At 44.8% G+C, this 17,981-nt stretch overlaps 1 protein-coding gene across 1 annotated transcript in view; it reads right to left on the reverse strand.

Moving 5' to 3' along the window:
• LOC106925402 (serine/threonine-protein kinase BRSK2-like) overlaps positions 1-16,373 on the reverse strand; it is a 94,369-nt gene extending 77,996 nt beyond the window's left edge. Inside the window, exon 1 of the mRNA XM_088004516.1 lies at positions 15,928-16,373. Coding sequence (XP_087860642.1) covers positions 15,928-16,021 — 94 coding nt within the window. The 5' untranslated portion in view covers positions 16,022-16,373. The remainder of the gene's footprint in view (positions 1-15,927) is intronic.
• Between the last annotated feature and the right edge of the window lie 1,608 nt (positions 16,374-17,981).

The following is a 17,981-nucleotide window of genomic DNA, read 5'->3' on the forward strand; positions in this document are numbered from 1 at the left end:
CTGCATGTTTTAGTCTCTCCCTGGTTCATATGATGGCTCATCAGAGGCCTAAGGAGAACACTGACATGCTGAGGAGGTTGTTACAACCACCAGGGAGAGACCTAGAACATGCAGGATGCCGGGCCTCCAGGACCCACTGTGGACCCCCCGATCTGTTAGGTTCCTCTGTTAAAGTTAAACATCGTTTCTCTGTTAAACCTCGTTTGGTTTCTGAACAGGAATCACCCAGCAGACAGTGACGTGTTCAGAGTTCAGAGATTTATCAGACATTTCACTGACAAAAAGCTAAACGTTCTGCTGAAAGTCAGTTTGGGTCACTGAGGAGTTTCTGTCGGCCTCAGCAGTTTTATATACTCTGCATATTTTCTACTTTAATTGTTTTTGTGTTAAACTGTCGGACAAAACCGCAAACAAAAACATAGATGAATGTAGATCTGGATCCTGAATGTTCTGATTTCAACCAGTGGGAACATCTGAATTCAGATTAGGAAGGTTTGGTTTTAGTTGGACGTTTGGTAGAAAACAATTCTTCTGGTTGCATGTGGCGACCTTCGCAGTAACGCAGGAGCTGCAGCCGCATGGCGGTCCGAGGTGTGCTGGGTTCCCTCCAGCGTTCCCAGCAGTTCCCTCCAGCGTTCCCAGCAGTTCCCTCCAGCGTTCCCAGCAGTTCCCTCCAGCGTTCCCAGCAGTTCCCTCCAGCGTTCCCAGCAGTTCCCTCCAGTGTTCCCAGCAGTTCCCTCCAGCGTTCCCAGCAGTTCCCTACAGCGTTCCCAGCAGTTCCCTCCAGCGTTCCCAGCAGTTCCTTCCAGCGTTCCCAGCAGTTCCCTACAGCGTTCCCTGACAGGTTGGGACGCTCACTGCTTTGTCCCGTCCTGCCGTCTGATTGGCTGAGCCATGGCGCCAATCAGCCCGTACTGAGTGGTTGTGAGCAGTTGGAAGTGATGACATCATCGCTGGATGATGCCTGAGTTGGAGCGCAGCCGGGACTCAGCGGCTCATCAGAACCCCAGAAGAACCAGAACTCCGTTTTCCATCTTTTATTTTAACATCCCAGTTTTCGTTGTCGACCTTTCACATTTGTTCTGCTTGTTTTCTTCATTTTTCCCAGAAAGCTGTTTCTTCCCCTCCTCCATCCCTTCTTTCCGCTCCTTCCCCTCCCCCTGCAGGCTTCTATTCATCCTCCGCCACATCCCCCTCCTCCCTCCATCCAGCTCCGCCCACCCGCCTCCCAGATCCGCTGGCGGCGCTGCCTTTGTCTGCGTCCCGTGTGGTTGTGATGAGCCGGGCTGGCAGCCGGCCCGCTTTACGGCGGATTTTCACCGGGTTTCCTCCTCAGAGGGCCCGGGGCCGCCGGCCGACCCGCCGCAGACCTCGGCGCTCGGCCCCCAACACCAGCATGGTTACTGGTGAGAAAACAAGCAGCACTGGATGAACTGGGAAATGCCCAGTTCATCCAGACAGATGTAACGGTTCAGTCACTGATCCAGATAAAAACCGTCAGATTTTGGTCTCCAGGCTTTAATGTTCTATAAGTTAAAAACAATGAAATGTTTAACTGGTACCTGACCCGTTCTGATTGGTGAATTCTGCTGACATCAGCAACTTTTACAACACAGAGACATTTTCTGCTCAGAGCAAAACCTCAAAATATACAACAAGCGAGTTTATTTTACTAAATCTATTTTGCTTTTGTTTTAGGTCTTAATACCCAGTTTTGTAAGATATTATGCCATAAAATCACCAAGACTGACCAACGTGAGTCACAAGCAGCTCTGGAGCTGCAGGCTGGTTTCAATACAGAAACACTTTCTTATTGAAACTTGTTCTCCGAGTCCCTCACCACCATCTCTGTTTCACTTCAGGAGAATGAAAACTGTAAGTCGTGGTTGTTTAAGGTGGTTTTAAGCAGCAGCAGCTCCGAGTCGATGAAGGTTCAGAGCCTGAACGTTTCAGATCTGATGCCAGGAGACGGAGGATTCAGGAACCTTCCAGGAGGGAAAACCTCAGGCATCTCCAGCCAAAGTAACGAAGGAAGACAAAGAGGCTTGTTGTGGGGAAGCTGAGATCCGTCTGTGTGTTTCTACAACTGGGTCATCAGGACGTTGCTGCAACATGTGCAGAGGGATCAGCAGGGAACATTTCCAGAATACATGGTGTCACTGATGTGCTGCAGGATTTCATGATGCATTCTCAAAGAATCTGTGCCAAACTGTGCTAAGATACGACATGCTACGCTACAGGGCATTAGCTTACAACTACAGGTTATACCAAAAGTTATTGGCACCGCTGATGGATTTTGGTTTGAAGTGATTTATTATACCAACGTGTTTATTTGTTCTGGAAGTGATAAAATCGTTTGGACGCGGCTCAGGCAGCAATCTGACATGAATCTGATCGGACAGTCAGTGACGATTACAGCCAAAGATTACGGAGACGCTAACCAGAACTTTCAGCTCAAAGACTTTGAGCTCAATGATCAAACTACCAGAGGAAACATTCAGTTAGGCTAATAAATATTTTTCCATCCATCATTGAGAGGAGGATAAACCATTTCCGTTTCTGAGCGATGCCCGTCTCATTTCCTGTCAGATGATAATTATAATCCTGAATCTGAGTCTAAAGACTCAAACTGGATCTAAATGTTCAGATTTAAAGACTCAACATGATTACAGATTCGGATCTTTGTGAATAAAAGAATAATGTACCAAGTTCCTGATGTTTCTACACAGACGGTTTGTGTTCAGTTATGAAACAAACGTCCATGTTGGACCTGAAGCTCCTGCTGCTCAGATCATCAGATCTCACGCCATCATGAGGGTCAACTGGGCAGCTCCACTCCGTTCATCTGTCCCACCCCCATTACTCGCCCCACTGCTCAGGTTTCGTCCCTGAGGACAGAGGACAGGATGTGGGACAGAAACATGATGATGAGTTTCAAGACGAAGGCAGATTCAGGTTAAAATAACTGATAAACTGTTGGCATGGAAACCCAAACAACGGCTCTTCCAGCTCCAACATTCTGACATCTTTCATTCTCACCAAAACACATTAATATGAAATATGAATCTTCCTCCTCCAAACCTCTGTGATGTCATCAAGTGAAACCAGTAAAACCAGTGGCTGACTGGTGCTGAGCAGACCAAGGCTTTGTGGCTCTTCCTCACTGCTGGAGCATCTCACCGTGTCATCACCTCGCCGTGTTCATGTGAAAGCTCATCCACGCCAACACACACACACACACACACACACACACTCAGCGGGGTGTAACGCCATCTGTCAGGGGGGATAATGAGGGTCACGACCTCCTGTCACCCCGCCTCCTTCTCATTACGGAGCTGACATTTTAACAAGAGCAGCGGCCGGAGCGTTCGGCGCCTCAACGAAAACACCTGGAGCGCCGAGCGGAAACAAGACGATGAAGAGCTGAACGCAAACCACCAGCCTTCTGCTTGAATGTTTTAAATCTTGAGTAATTGTGTATTTGATTTTGGTTTTAATCGTCCTAAATAATCAAAGTGACTATGTCAGGAGCAGAAACTCTCCTAAAGGTCGGACGGATCCTGACCTTCAGTTTCTGCTCAGTCAACCTCGTTTTCTCAGGTTTAACTAAAATTCAGACTCTTTGCATCGACTCCCAGAGATCAGCAGCGTCTTCCAGCAGGAGCTTCAGATTTAAAGCCTTCAGCTACCTGTAACACACAGGTGTGTGTGTGTGTGTGTGTGTGTGTGTGTGTGTGTGTGTGTGTGTGTGTGTGTGTGTGTGTGTGTGTGTGTGTGTGTGTGTGTGTTTACTGCAGTGAGGCTGCAGCCTTTGCTGTATTGCAGCACTACAGCTTTACTGTTCCAGAGACCGAGCACACCTTGGATATTCTGCAGCACGACACACACACACACACACACACACACACACCCTGTGGTGACATGTGTGTGTTCGCTCTCTCCAGGCTCATTTGTATCCCTGACTCGCTCCCAGGCTGACAGCAGATACCTGCCAGTGACACCAGTAAAACCAGTTTAATGGAGTTTCTCCCTCCCACCTTAATCTGATTATGCCACATGATTGGACGTTTCCCTGCGGCTGCAGCCGGAGGCGACATCATCTGCATAAGCTGGTGCTGATGGGACATCTGGGTGGAGGCAGAACATCTGTCAGAGCATCTAGACCAGAGGAGAGCGCAATGCTGGCGTCGCTAACAGGAAGGTCAAAGGTCACGTCACCTCAAACACCCAGAGATCCTCAGTACGGGTTCAGTCACTTAAAGCTGCAGAATGAAACTTCATAGAAATGATTCTATTACATATTTGTTGAAATGTCACAAAGTGGTGACAGGATGAACAGATCAGAGCCAGGAGGCGGGACTTAGCGCTGTCAGTCATGTGGCGCTGCTCATCCTCTCTCTCCCCCTTGCTCTCTGCTATGCTGCAGTTAGCACATGAATGCTAAGGCTAGTTAGCATAGCCGTTAACGGATTTCCTGTAATGAGAAGTTGTTTCTCCATTAACACATTAGCAGTGAGTACATGAGGTGATCGACAGCGCTAAGCCCCGCCTCCTGGCTCTGATTGGTTGTGGATTAGACCGATCTTTTCACAGATGGTCTGTCTCAACCTGTCAGGACACAGCGACAGTTTAAGTACGAATTTAAAATCATTTTCATGCTGCAGCTGTGATGACGCTGCAGCATCTTTATCTCCGAACACAGCGGGTTCTCCATGGACTTCATTCTGGGTTCTGACCCGGACCAAACCTCCCATCCGTGACGGAGTCCGGTTCCCAGCATGCAGCAGTCAGGCCTTTTAGGGGACGAAGGGAGGAGAATTTATCTTTCTCATATGAGAATCCTCAAAGTTCATTTTGGTCCGAAATGAAGCGAGGCCGGAGCGTGGGCGAGAGTCCGGATCAGAGAGCCTGAATGGATAATTTCCCCCGGCTTCACGCCGACTGCTGACTCAGGGGAAAAGTCCAGATTGCTTTTGGAAGAGGATGAAAGTGACTTTTAGAGAGAGGGAGCGGAAAAGGAGGAGGATTTATGCTCAATTTCATTAAGTTTTTGGCCGCAGGAAGAAGCCTGCAGCTTGGTGTCGGGCTTATCTGGCACCAGAACCCGTCCCTGTCTGATTGCCGCCTATTGATCGAGCCTTCAAACCGTGTCTGATAAAAAACAGCAGAACGTCAAGTCCAGCGATCTGAGGTGACAATAAAAGGGCGGGACCGTTTACAGCAGAGCAGGCGTCTGTGGAGCTCAGATAGATTTAAACGGCCTAGTCAAATCCACAACTACCTGAAATCCAGGGGTTGAAATAACTCAGCGACGACTTCATGGACGAATGCTGACCAGGATATCCAACAGAAAGACACAAATGTGTTTAAATCATCTGAGAAAACATTAATTATTGCACTTATAAAAGATGTTTGATTTTTCATGTCTGTGTCGGATTTAAGAGCTTCCAGAAGACAGATTGGGATTAAAATCTGAAAAGCAGCAGCAGGTAGCGATGGCCTTACTGAGGCTCCAGATCTCAGTCCTGCTGAACGTTTCCAGTCCCGTTCGGTTAAAAACTGTTTTATCTAAAATCTATTTTATCTGACGGTGTGTGGATGTTACAGCTGCTCCACTTTCCTCTCAGCGTTTCCAGGTGCTGCAAACATCCAGCCGCGTTTCTGACGGCGACTGATGGCGCTTTGTGGCGGCGCCGCGCAGCAGGACCTCCGGACCCGTTTCCCTCCAGCTGACAGAGAGAGAAACGCATCGACGCCACGGTAACCAGCAGGAAACATGGACACACACACGACTTCCCCTGAAGATTTACAGCCAACATTACAGCAATCAGCTGCAGCCAACAATGCAAACAGCTCAGAGGCTGGAGGATCATCAAGCTCCACATTATAAACATAAACGACTGGACGGACAGGGACAACCTGGACAGGGAGGGACAACCAGGACGGGGAGGGACAACCTGGACAGGGAGGGACAACCTGGACAGACAGGGACAACCTGGACGGGGAGGGACAACCTGGACAGACAGGGACAACCTGGACGGAGAGGGACAACCTGGACAGGGACAACCTGGACAGGGAGGGACAACCTGGACGGACAGGGACAACCTGGACGGACAGGGACAACCTGGACGGAGAGGGACAACCTGGACGGAGAGGGACTCTGATGAGGACGGCGTCCTGAAGCGCCTCGTTAGTCTGACACAAACATTCTCCAGATCATCCAGTCACACCACCAACAGTTTGTTCCTCCAGTCAGACTTGATCTGATCTGAAAGCTGCTGCTCTTCTCCACTAGCTGAGTGAGAACTTGGTGAGTTTCTCCTCCAAACCGCCTGCATGGCGACAGGAAACCACCAGAGCAGATCAGAGCCAGGCGTTCACCAACTTCAACAACTTCCTCCCTGCCTCCTCCGCTCCATGGGAGCGGCTGGAGAGTGTTTGGGGTCAGAGGGGGGTCAGGGAGCCCTGGGGGCGCGGGGGGGTTATGGGGGGTGAAGGGGGTGAAGGGGGTGAAGGGGGGGTTATGGGGGGTGAAGGGGAGGTTATGGGGAGGTTATGGGGTGTTATGGGGGTTTATGGGGGGGTTAAGGGGGGTAATGGGGTGTTATGGGGGTTTATGGGGGGGTTAAGGGGAGGTTATGGGGTGTTATGGGGGTTTATGGGGGCGCGGGGGGGTTATGGGGGGGTTGAGGGGGGTTATAGGTGTTATGGGGTGTTAAGGGGGGGTTATGGGGGGTTATGGGGGGTTTGAGGGGGGTTATAGGTGTTATGGGGTGTTAAGGGGGGGTCGGGTCGCTGGATGAAGCTGTGGATAACCTGCTGGACGGAGCGACAACAGGAGATGAGAACCGCGTCGCCTCCATAGCGATTCGTGGAAGAGGCAGGCATTCAGACAGAAACTGAGGAAGACTCTGAGGATGATGATGATGATGGGGGGTGATGTGAGGAAGAGGCAGCAGAGAGACAGAGCGCCAGCGATGGGGGATTTGTTTCTCACTCGTTGTTTAATGGCTCGAGCTAAAGACCCACCTCCCCCCTTCTGGGACTGGTGGATGATGAAGAGCGAGGATACCTCCAACCAGCCGGTTACCACGGTAACCAAGACCCTCTGCATGGAGAGGGGGGTAAAGAGACAAACCAAAGGGATGAAGTGGATAAAAAAGAGAGGAAAGAGACGCAGAGGAGGAGGAGAATGAGGCTGTTTGACACCAGACATCATTTTAAATACCCCTCTCTTACCCCTCTTACCCCCCTGCCCCCTCTCTTACCCCCCTGTTACGTCTCTTACCCCTCTTACCCCCCTGCCCCCTCTCTTACCCCCCTGTTACGTCTCTTACCCCTCTTACCCCCCTGCCCCCTCTCTTACCCCCCTGCCCCCTCTCTTACCCCTCTTACCCCCCTGCAGAGTGAAACAGGCTTTCCTCCCCTCCTCTGAGTTTTGGGGCGCGCTCATTAAAAACTCAGATTTTTTTATTTTTGTACCCAAAAACATGAAGATGAGAGAAACCAGAGCCACATGGGAACGTTGGTTATGATGCAAAAACATCTGGATTACATTCAATATGGATTTATAAGTTAGAAAACTAAAATAATCTCATGTTTCCTGACCTGAAGAAAACATGTTGTATAAATCAGGAAGTTCAAACCTGATTAATATAAAACCAGTTATAATAAAACAACATGTTCATGACCAGGTGATGAAGCATCTCATCATCGGTGTACCTCAGGGTCATACACTTGGGGCTTTTTAGTTGTGTAAACTTTATTTTATTTAACACTTTACAAACAAGCTGAATTAAAGTCCTGCAAACCAAAACCAGAGATGAGACCAAATACACTAATGCGCTAATAGCAGAGCTAAGGTTTTGTAAAGCACATTAGCATTTATGCTAACTTTATAAATGTTTAGCGAACTGAGATTCCCGTAAATTAAAATTTCCAGATACATTCCTAAGTACTAATCTACTGATCTGTTTGAATAATTTAGTTACTGACGGTTAATTCTTCAGGTAGTTAGATGTTTATATTCATGCTCTTATTATTCTAGGACTAAAATCCTGGACAGAGAAGGTCGGCTCAGGCCCGGATACTTTAACCACAGAACCAAGAAACTTCCACAAACAGCTTCATAAAACTGAGGCTGGTTACAGGGAGAAACGCAGAATATATCAAATATATCCTCATAATACCCCAAAGGACGGTTTATAAAGGCATATCTGCTGGCTGACATATTGTTAGTGTCATAAAAACACGTTCTGCATGAATAAGATGTTCAGGCTGTTGGGTTTAGTCCCACTGCAGCCAAACAGCGGAAACAGATTATAGAGTCCATGAAGCTCAGAGACTTTAAATATTCACTCAACTAGAGAACAAAAGGAAAAAACATCAGAGGAGCATTTAATGTAAAAACTAGAATAACATCTTCTGCTCTGAGTTCAGGGGTTTTTCCCAGCTAACAGAGGGAAAATTCAGATTTTCTGACTGTCACTAAATGCATCACAATTGGATCATATTCATATAATTGCATGTAAACATTCTGATGTGAGGCTCTGATGGAAAAAAGAAGAAGCTGAATTTAAAAATGACATTTCAAACTGACTTTCAGCTGCAGCAGCATGATGAAAACTTTTTAAACTCATTATTTCAAAAGAAAAAGTCAAACTTCAGCCAAAACAAGGAAGTGAAAATGTAGATAAATGCAAAGAGAGATGAAGATATAAACCTGCGTGAGCCTCTGACCTGGACCGGGTTTGGATCAGTACCAGCTCTCTGTGGTTAAACAGATAAAAACAAAATGTTCGGGTATCCAGTTTATTTCACATCAACAGAAGCTTCATTATGTTTCTGAGCATCAACTGAACACATGGAGCCTGAACAGAGCAGACAGCTACAGCCACGCTTTAAAACCAACCTGCAGACCAACGCATTCACTTCTTTCTCTCTAGACAGAAAATAAATCAAATATTAGAAATACCTGCTCAGCTTCAGTCCCCCGTCCTGCACCGAAGGTTTAAAAACCTCATAAAAGTCATTTAGTGAGTTTAATCTCCTCAGTCAGTTTTCTACGAGTTATATCGGTGATGAATCTCTTACTTCAGATCAAACTTTTTATGATACCACAGATAAAATCTGCAGACATGAAACCAGCAACATGCAAACCTCACACAGTCTGCACCCCAGTGACTAAATTTAGCTTTTAACTGTTAAATCAGCTGAAAAACTAACAAAACAGAAATAAGTGAAATAATTTCTTAGACCTCGACGTCCACCAGGTTTCCTGACTGTAAGATGAGAAACGTTTGTTATAAATGTTAAAATAATTCATTTAAAACAATCAGACAGCTACAGCCCCTCATGTTGCATAGCAACAGTGGCCCACAAAATAAATGTTGAAGTTTCACAATAAAAGCTTGAAAACCTGAAATGAGTCAACATGCATGATTGTTTTTACCTTTTAAAATGACAACAGATAAATTCCTTCAGTCTGAATCACATAAAACTAGAACTTATCCAGGTTGATTTTTATTTTAAAATGATTAAACACCAACATTTAGGAGCTTATGAAGAGCAGCAAGAACCCAAAATCCATCATCAGCATCAGGTGTGAAACCAAACCAAACGCTGCATCAGATCAGAGGTTTGATGTTAATAATGCAAAAATAATCCAAAATACAGAAACTCAAAAAGTGAACTGATATCACAGAGTGATTCATTTCAAGCTTTTCTTTGATCATTCTGACTTAAAGCTGATGGAAAACAAAACTTTAGTTTCTCAGACATCAAAGACAAAGATATGATCTTATAGCTGTAATATGAGAAACATCACAGGAAGACACTGATCCCGCAGGAAATCATCTGAAGAGTCCACAAACATCACAGCTAGAAGAATCTGGAGATGCAGCAGAACCAACGAAGAAGAGCAGAAGGAACTGGACTTCCTGAACCCAACAGAACCGCAGGCTGAGCTCCTCCGTGCTACGCCACACTGACGCAGTAATTCTTAATTACACTCACATTTCTATATTAAAAATATTTTCTTTGTCTTATAAAATATTGCGATCCAGTGAAACTGTCCTGAAGTTTGTTTCATGGGCTGTGAGCTGATTTGGGCTCATGATGGATTCAGACCCAGAAACATTCAGGAGTTTCCAGTTTTTATCGTCTGGATGCAAATGAAGCGCCGCAAATTTAATGTGAGCTGTTTTACATTTAATGCAGCATAATGAAGCAAAGCCTGCAAGTCTAATAAAACACGGTGACGAGCCAGAAGAACACACACACACACACACACACACACACACACACACACACACACACACACACACACACACACACACACACACACACACACACACACACACACACACACACACACACACACACACACACACAAATGCATGGCGCTGCGCCTGCTGGGAGCCTCTCCACCTGCAACCTGCTGATAATGAAGCCGTATTTCAGCCACCTGAAGGCAGGCAGCCATCTGCTGCCCCTTCCTCAGCATCATCATCATCATCATCACTCTGCTCAGGGGCCGAGGGACCGCAGCGTTTAGGACCGTCCCGTCAATAACATGACACTTTCATTAGAGCGCACGCCGGGGCACACAGCCGACGACAGGTTATGACAAATAAAACTAAACGCTGCCGTCTCGCCGGCGTCGTTATCCTCAGACTGACGGGAGGAACCGCCTGCATGCAGCCGCGTCTGGAGGAGAACCTTCAGCTGAGAAAGGAAAGCTGCACTTTCCAAAACTTCTCCAAATCTCAGATGGAGAGGAAACTTCTCTTCTGGAGACGACATCCGTGTTTGGACTCGTTCATCTCCACTTTCTAACAAACTCCTGAAGGTTTTGGTCAAAGTGACGGGAACTGTTCAGAATCTTATCCACCAGCATGATGCTGCCACTACTAGATTTCACTGTCGGTAATAATGGGGTTCTTTTAGAAAAGTCTAAAAGCTACAGTTTAATTTAAAGCTATAAATAACTTTTTCCCTCCATTATCTTTGATATCTGTGTACATTAAGAGCCTTTATCTCTTTTTGATAATACTTCCTGTTTCTTTTGGATCTTCTGTCCTTTTCAGTAATTATTAGAGATGTATTTTCTCACAAACTCTGACCCATCATCTATCATTCAGTCGTTCATTTAAAGCTCCTGAACTCAAGAGATGAATCATTGCTGTTGGTTGCAAAACCAACTGAGCATCTGCAGGGAATTCACAAGATGACTGTTCTCCTTTAGTGACCAAAAAGTTAAAATCTTAAGGCTAAAACTGAAAAAACAGAAAACAGTGACTCTTGCTCACTTGTTCCTCACCTTGGTGCTTACAGTGACGGTTCTTCCATGCATGGTTCCTCCAACCAGTTAAAATACAGAATAAAATCCAGTGTATTTCAATTTATATCCATCTGGTGGATGTGCGCCCCCCTTCGAGATGCCTCCCTGGGCAACCGCCCATAAGGCCCAGTGTCAAAAACCTCCACTATATGCTGATTACATTTACATAAAAGGATGAAGCAGAACCACATGTTGTTCAGCTGCAGCAGAAAAACAAATCGGATAAAAACGTCAACAGCGACTCGGTCAGAAAGCAGATCAGGGAGAAACAACAAAACGAGGGAAACACTGGCAGCCTGACGGTGGAGACAGAAAGAAGATCGGAGGCTCTCATTGGAGGAGAGCTGAAACCATGACAACCATCCAAACTGTTAGCCAACATTTAGAGAACGAGCGCTGCGTGAAGCCTGCTACAGCACCGTTTAAAAGACTTCCTTACCATAACCCCCCTCTCCACTGACACAATCACACACATGAACACAAACTAACTGTTCAGAGTCGGCGCAGCCTCACACTCCGCAGCACCAACACCATGAAGCCATTGTTCCTCGCTCGTCGCCCTGAGACGGAAAAGTAACGCTCAGAGTGGGAATTTTTAAAAACTGTGGCGGTTAAATTAGATTCAACTGAGCTAATTTACAGCTGGGAATTCTTCACTGAAGCATTTCAGCCTTTAATTGAAAATATGCTAAAAGTAAAAACTGAAGAGGAAAAGCAGTTTCTCTTCTAGAGGAAAAAGATTCACATTTCCAACATGGCCGACTCTCCAAACTACACAGTGGACGTCTTTGGCAAAATATGAACACGAAGAACGAATCATTAAAAACATAAAGCACAAAATCAATCCGCCAGAGATTTAATCAGGCATATTGGAAGGCAAAAATACCCCCAGCACAGTGGACAAGATGATTATATTAAATATAGATAAATGAATCAATGAGGCATTAGATACTGTGTGATGAGCTAATTAAGCAAGTCAACTCTAATCTTAGCATTCAAAGCTAATTATTGTGTTTTTGATTTGATGAGAAGCTAATTTGTATTATTTTATGTCCTGCACGGCGTACATGACCCGTACAAAGAATCTATCCAAGTTTACAGAGGTTATACAAAATGTGCTGTAATGTGCAAACTGTGCTACTGCTAATGTTTTACAAGCTAAAGATATTATTAGCTGGTTAACATTAGCATTCACAGCTAACTACTGTGATTCAGGCCTCATGAAAATCTCCAACTGAAATCTCCTCTCTGTAGTGGATTAGAAAATAAACTGTGTGACAGTAAAACACCAGTGTGCAGAGATTGGACAATAAATTAGCATAAAACTTAACCAAGCATGAGTTAGCCAAGTATGCTAATGCTAGCATCCACAGGAATGATTTAGACTTGATGCGTGGCTGTATTTTTATCCCCATATTGTTTACAGGAAATTTACAAGAAAATTGTGATTCATCAACAGTAGAACAATAGAGAAAATACATCTGATAATGTAATGTAGTCTGAGATAACCAAGCAAGCTAACGCTAACGTCACCATCCAAAGCTAATCATGGTGAGTTTTCAGAATTAAAACGTTTAATTTCCTCTCCAAGTAGAACATGTCTGGGGAAGATCATCTCAGAGAAAACTGGGTAACAACAACAAATTTAATTCAGAAAAGCAAACTTCTGTGATGAAGCAGAGATGCACTGAAAACCTGCAGAACTCGGGCCGGGCCCTTCAGAACCAGAACCGCTCATCAAGCTTACAGCAGATCCTATAACAGCATGGACTAATATCTATACTCAACAGATATCCAACCTCAATATTAAGTGTTTTGTCATGTAGAAGTGCTGGTTTGTGGTTTTATAAAACAAAATAACGCAAAACTGCAACAAATATTCAGATAATCAGAGACGATTTTATTCAAGCAAAAGGTTTTTCAGAAAAAGTCCCCAAAGTATTTCATTTTTATGTAAATATAATTCATAAGTACTTTCAACAAAAAACACTTCATCGTTTTTAAGGACCTGGCCCTGCAAGACCCCAACAATTGCAACATTTCTTTCCTTTCATATCCAAAAAATGCAGAGAATCTCAGACATGCGAATGAAGCAGCAGCTAACAGAGCCGACCAGTGTTTCCCACGAACAGCGAGACGCAGCGAGAGCAGCGAGAGCAGCGAGAGCAGCGAGAGCAGCGAGAGCTCAGCCTGAACTCGTGTAGGAGGTTTGACGATATCCGGAGTTCCCAGTCTGACAGCTCAGCACCAGATTCTTTGGGTTTGCATGAAAACCATCAGCGAGCTAACCGTCCTCCCTCAGTCTGCAGCATGGACACATTTCTGCATCAATGCACCTTCTATAGATCCATAATCACACCATCATCCAGCAGGAGGACAGAAACTGCAGCATTAAAGTGAGTGAACAGGAAGCTGCTGTCTGCAGCGGTGCTGCGCCTCAAACAGGACAAACTGTGATTAATTTAGTCCTGCAGAGCTTCAGCTGCAGAAACTGATTCCTCTTCATTATTCCTCCAACATGGAGCTGATGCAACACTGAGCTGACGTCACTTTCTGCTGAGGCATGAGCTTCTACAGCCTGTGGAGTCATCTGAAGACGTGCAGATCAAAGAGATTTTTATTATCTGAATTATTCACAAATAATATTCTTACAGGAGGAAAATTTGCACTTGTGTTTCATCTTCTAACTTTTGTGAAGTTTCAGATCCAGAAATGATTATTTAATGATCTGCAGTTCTTTTATCTCATAACCATAAACTACAGAAACAGACTGAACCTGTTTCTGGAGAACTAGAACAGGTCTGGATGCTGTGAGGAACATCTGGACCTGAACTCCAGATGTTCTGCATCGCTGCTTCCTCTCCACACAGCATGAAGAAACAGCTTCACCTGATCTGTGCTTGAGAGGAACTGATCAGAAACTTCAGTCAGTCTAAACAGAGGAGGTTTAAAAATAAATGAACTTGTTCCGTTTCTTTGCAGAAGAACAAAGAAGTAACAGAAAAACTGTGATTAATATGGCAGCAACTCGTTCTGCAAAGCTCCAACTCCGAGTCTGCAGACGAGCTAATTGGCTGGCTATGAATTATTCACCCGCAGAGGAAGAGAGCTGAGAATCACTTTTACCTGCTGGACCTGATTATTCTTGGCTGTGTGTGATCACAGATGGTGGAGCATCCAAACCAGAACCTGGACTCAGCCAGCCGAGCCGTAACAGAACGTCTGAGCTGCCAGAGAGAATCCAGGATGTAAAGATCTGTTTTCTAGAACCTGGAGTTCAGAACCAGCTGTGGTTTTATGGTTAGTTCACATCCACCAGAGGATTAAATCTCTAAAACAACAGAAAACAGAGCGAGAGCCGACTGGACTAAAGTTCTGTTGTCTTCTGCATAAAGCGAAACGTTTCACTGATTAAAGAAAGCTGATTGGTTGATCGGATAGGGAGAATATCGATTCAGAATACTTTGTGTCATTTGGCAATTTAAAATCTCAGCAGCGATCCAACGCGGGGTTCCTCAGGGCTCCCTTCTTAGAACATCTTCTTCCATTATTTACATCGTCATTATGACCTCTCCTGCCACAGATATGATTATTTTATTTACACTTGCTCTGTCTCGGCCTTCCAGACGTTCCGTATGAAGAACACATAAAGGTTATCTAGTGATGCTTTTATAAATGTGTGATTGACTTCATTAAGTCACGGTTTCCTCTGGCATCAGGTTACATAATGATCAATGAACCTGTGCTGGTATGACCTTTGACCCTCTGTATATGATTTACATTTCTATGTCAGTGAGTCAGATTCTCCCTAATATCAGTGAGTTAATGGTTTTAATTCTCAATATTCAGCATTAAAAAGAATGTTGAATTGTTTGAACCACTGAAAAGTCAGAAAGATCCTCCGGTTTGATCTAACAGGTCTCCAAAGATTCCTGTGAATCTTTAAATGCTGTTAAAATGAATAAAAATCTGAAAACTGACCAATGAGCTCCAGCTTCTCTCTGCATCCTCTAAGTTTGATGTCATTCAGCGGCAAAAGGACCTGATTCAGCTCATTTCTGCTGGAACATACACAGAGAATCCAGATTCTGCCTCTTCAGGAAGGATTTCCGTGTCTGATCCGGTCCTAAACCTGGAAGTCCTCTGAGTTCTGACTGGTCCCTGAACAGAGCGGGCCTGGATCAGAATCTGAAGATAACTTGCTGTTCCAGTGCAGGCACAGAGCTGAAGTGTGCTGCATTGGAGCCAAAGCTGCAGCATCACCCTGAGCTGCAGCATCACTGCTCTGCCTCTTCTGCAGAGGCCCCAGTGACAGATGGATGAAACTAAAAGACACGCAAACCTCACAAGGGCCCATTATCACCCCGCTCTGTCTGCCTGACAACAAGGATTAAAGGCGCACCATCATCACCATCACCATCATCAGCAGCAGCATCATGAGCAGAGCAGCTCCTCTCTCTGCAGTCTGCATCCGCATTTAGGAGGCATCTCCCGCAACCATCAGCACATTCAGGACACGCAGCACCAAACTGGGGCCACTTAGCAGGACGCGTGATGTGTGCGGAGCAGGTGCGGTTTTCACTAACCTGTCTGTCCTTTTCCCAGCGTCTTCTCCAGCCGGTACGGTCCCACATAGTTGGCGTAATGCACGCTGTTGGCGTCCTTCCCCGAAGATGTCATGTTTTAAAATCTGCGTGGGCGTGAAATGACTCGCGCGGACCGGGTTCTGTGGCGGGACGCGTCTCCGCAGCGCAGCTCCGCGGCTCCCTCCGTCAATCTGCCGGTGGGTCGCTGCGATCTTCGGCGTCGCTGTCCCGCGCGTGAGCGTGCGTGCCTTTCTGCGTGCGTGTACGCGCGGCTGTGTGCGTGTGCCCGCGGTCCTCCGGGGGTTCGGTCCTCGGTGCGGCTCAGGCTGCGGTCCTGGATCCGGGTGTCATGGTGTTCGGCCGGAGGAGCGGTGCGCTGCGGCCCCGTTGGGTGTGAACTGATGATGGGACAGCACCTACTGCTGCCGCCGGTCCAGCTGCCTCCAACTGCTCCAACTCACTAATTACACACTTCCGGGAATCCTTTCAAAATAAAACGCCTCGACCAGCTCCTCTGCTTTTTTAACGGAGATTAAATAAATGTGTAAAAGCTGTCTGAAGCTGAAATATTTCTTTATTTTAAATCTATAACATTAGTGTTATTTATTGATTACTAATTTTACAGTATTTCTTTTATGATTACATTATTTCTACTACAAATTAAGTCTTTTGTAATATTCAGTATATTGATATTTATTTTTATTATATTAATATAATGTTTAACATTTAGTCTAATCAATATAATAAGTATTATAATGACAGAGGTAATAGAACCCAATACATTTTTAAAGTCAAAGACGGCTAAAAACTTCCTACATCAGGGGAAACATAAGGAGAAATCAGCATTAAACCAAAGTTTTTCTCAGCCGGAGGAACAATGAGGGGCCCAGTGTCTCTGGATGTGAGTCTGAAATCTGTGTCTGAAGCATTGTTCACATACAAAACAGGTCAGTAACCACTTAAATAATACCGGCTAATAAAAATCTGCCTTCAGGAAAATGCTTAAAAACAAACATTAGCATGAAAAGGTGCTTAAATATAAATACCGCAGTTACTGCGTTTTCAATGCTACCATTGGAATTTACATATAAAATAAACCTACCTTCTCTTATCAATAAGTTTTGTTACGACAAAAACAGGATGTTTACTACCAGCCACCTTTGAACAGATGAACATGTGAAAGTTGCCGTTGATGCTTTTCTTGCACTATTCCATTTGGGTTTTGGAAATGTAATAAATTGTATTCCGCTTTCTAAATGCTCTGGCATATCAGTCAGGATAACATTTTCCCCACTGACACATTGGACCATTACTTCCTATTATTTACCCCGAAAATGATGACGAAGGTTCAGTTCCTCCAGATAAGGGTCATGTACCTCAGGGAAAATTGTGATCGCTGATTAGTTAACTGCTGTGACAGGTGGCGACGTGTGACATGTGGGAGCTAAGAAACTAAATATCTAATATCTTGTTTAATATTTAAACAAGACATAAGGCTGTTTATTTAAGAAAAATATCAGCTAGATACAATTTGATACAATCAAGTTGATTTTAGAAATGTGAAGAATATTAAGAGAATAAATACTGTCACAAATATTGTCACAAAGTTATTTAAACAAATTGCCAAAGGCCAACAATCTGGGCCTTTATTTCTAATTGAGTTTAATAAATAATTAATTTCAAAGTAAAACATTCCCATACTATAACAAAAAGAAACTCATGACCTAAATAGATTTTTTTTTTTATTACCTCTACAATTGTTTTTATCTAAAACTTACAGATCATGTTCTGGTTCTGCTCCTTTCAAGCTGAAAGACTTGGAGGTGACATCGAGAGTTTGACTTGTGCCTTCATGCTTTTTAAAAGATAAATATTAAAATGTTTTATTATGAAAGTCAGTTTTATTGATTTCCGCCTCCAATGTAGCTTGACGCAGCAGCTTTAATTAGTTAACGCGCATGCGCAGTGCGCAGCATTCTCTTTTTTCCTGATTGAATTCGGGTCGGGGTGACAGCGGGAGATGAAAGGCTGCCACTCTTTTTAGGAAATCTATA

Source organism: Poecilia mexicana, unplaced genomic scaffold (assembly GCF_051168715.1).
Source record: "Poecilia mexicana isolate PSO_F unplaced genomic scaffold, ASM5116871v1 scaffold_3, whole genome shotgun sequence".
Taxonomy (NCBI): domain Eukaryota; kingdom Metazoa; phylum Chordata; class Actinopteri; order Cyprinodontiformes; family Poeciliidae; genus Poecilia; species Poecilia mexicana.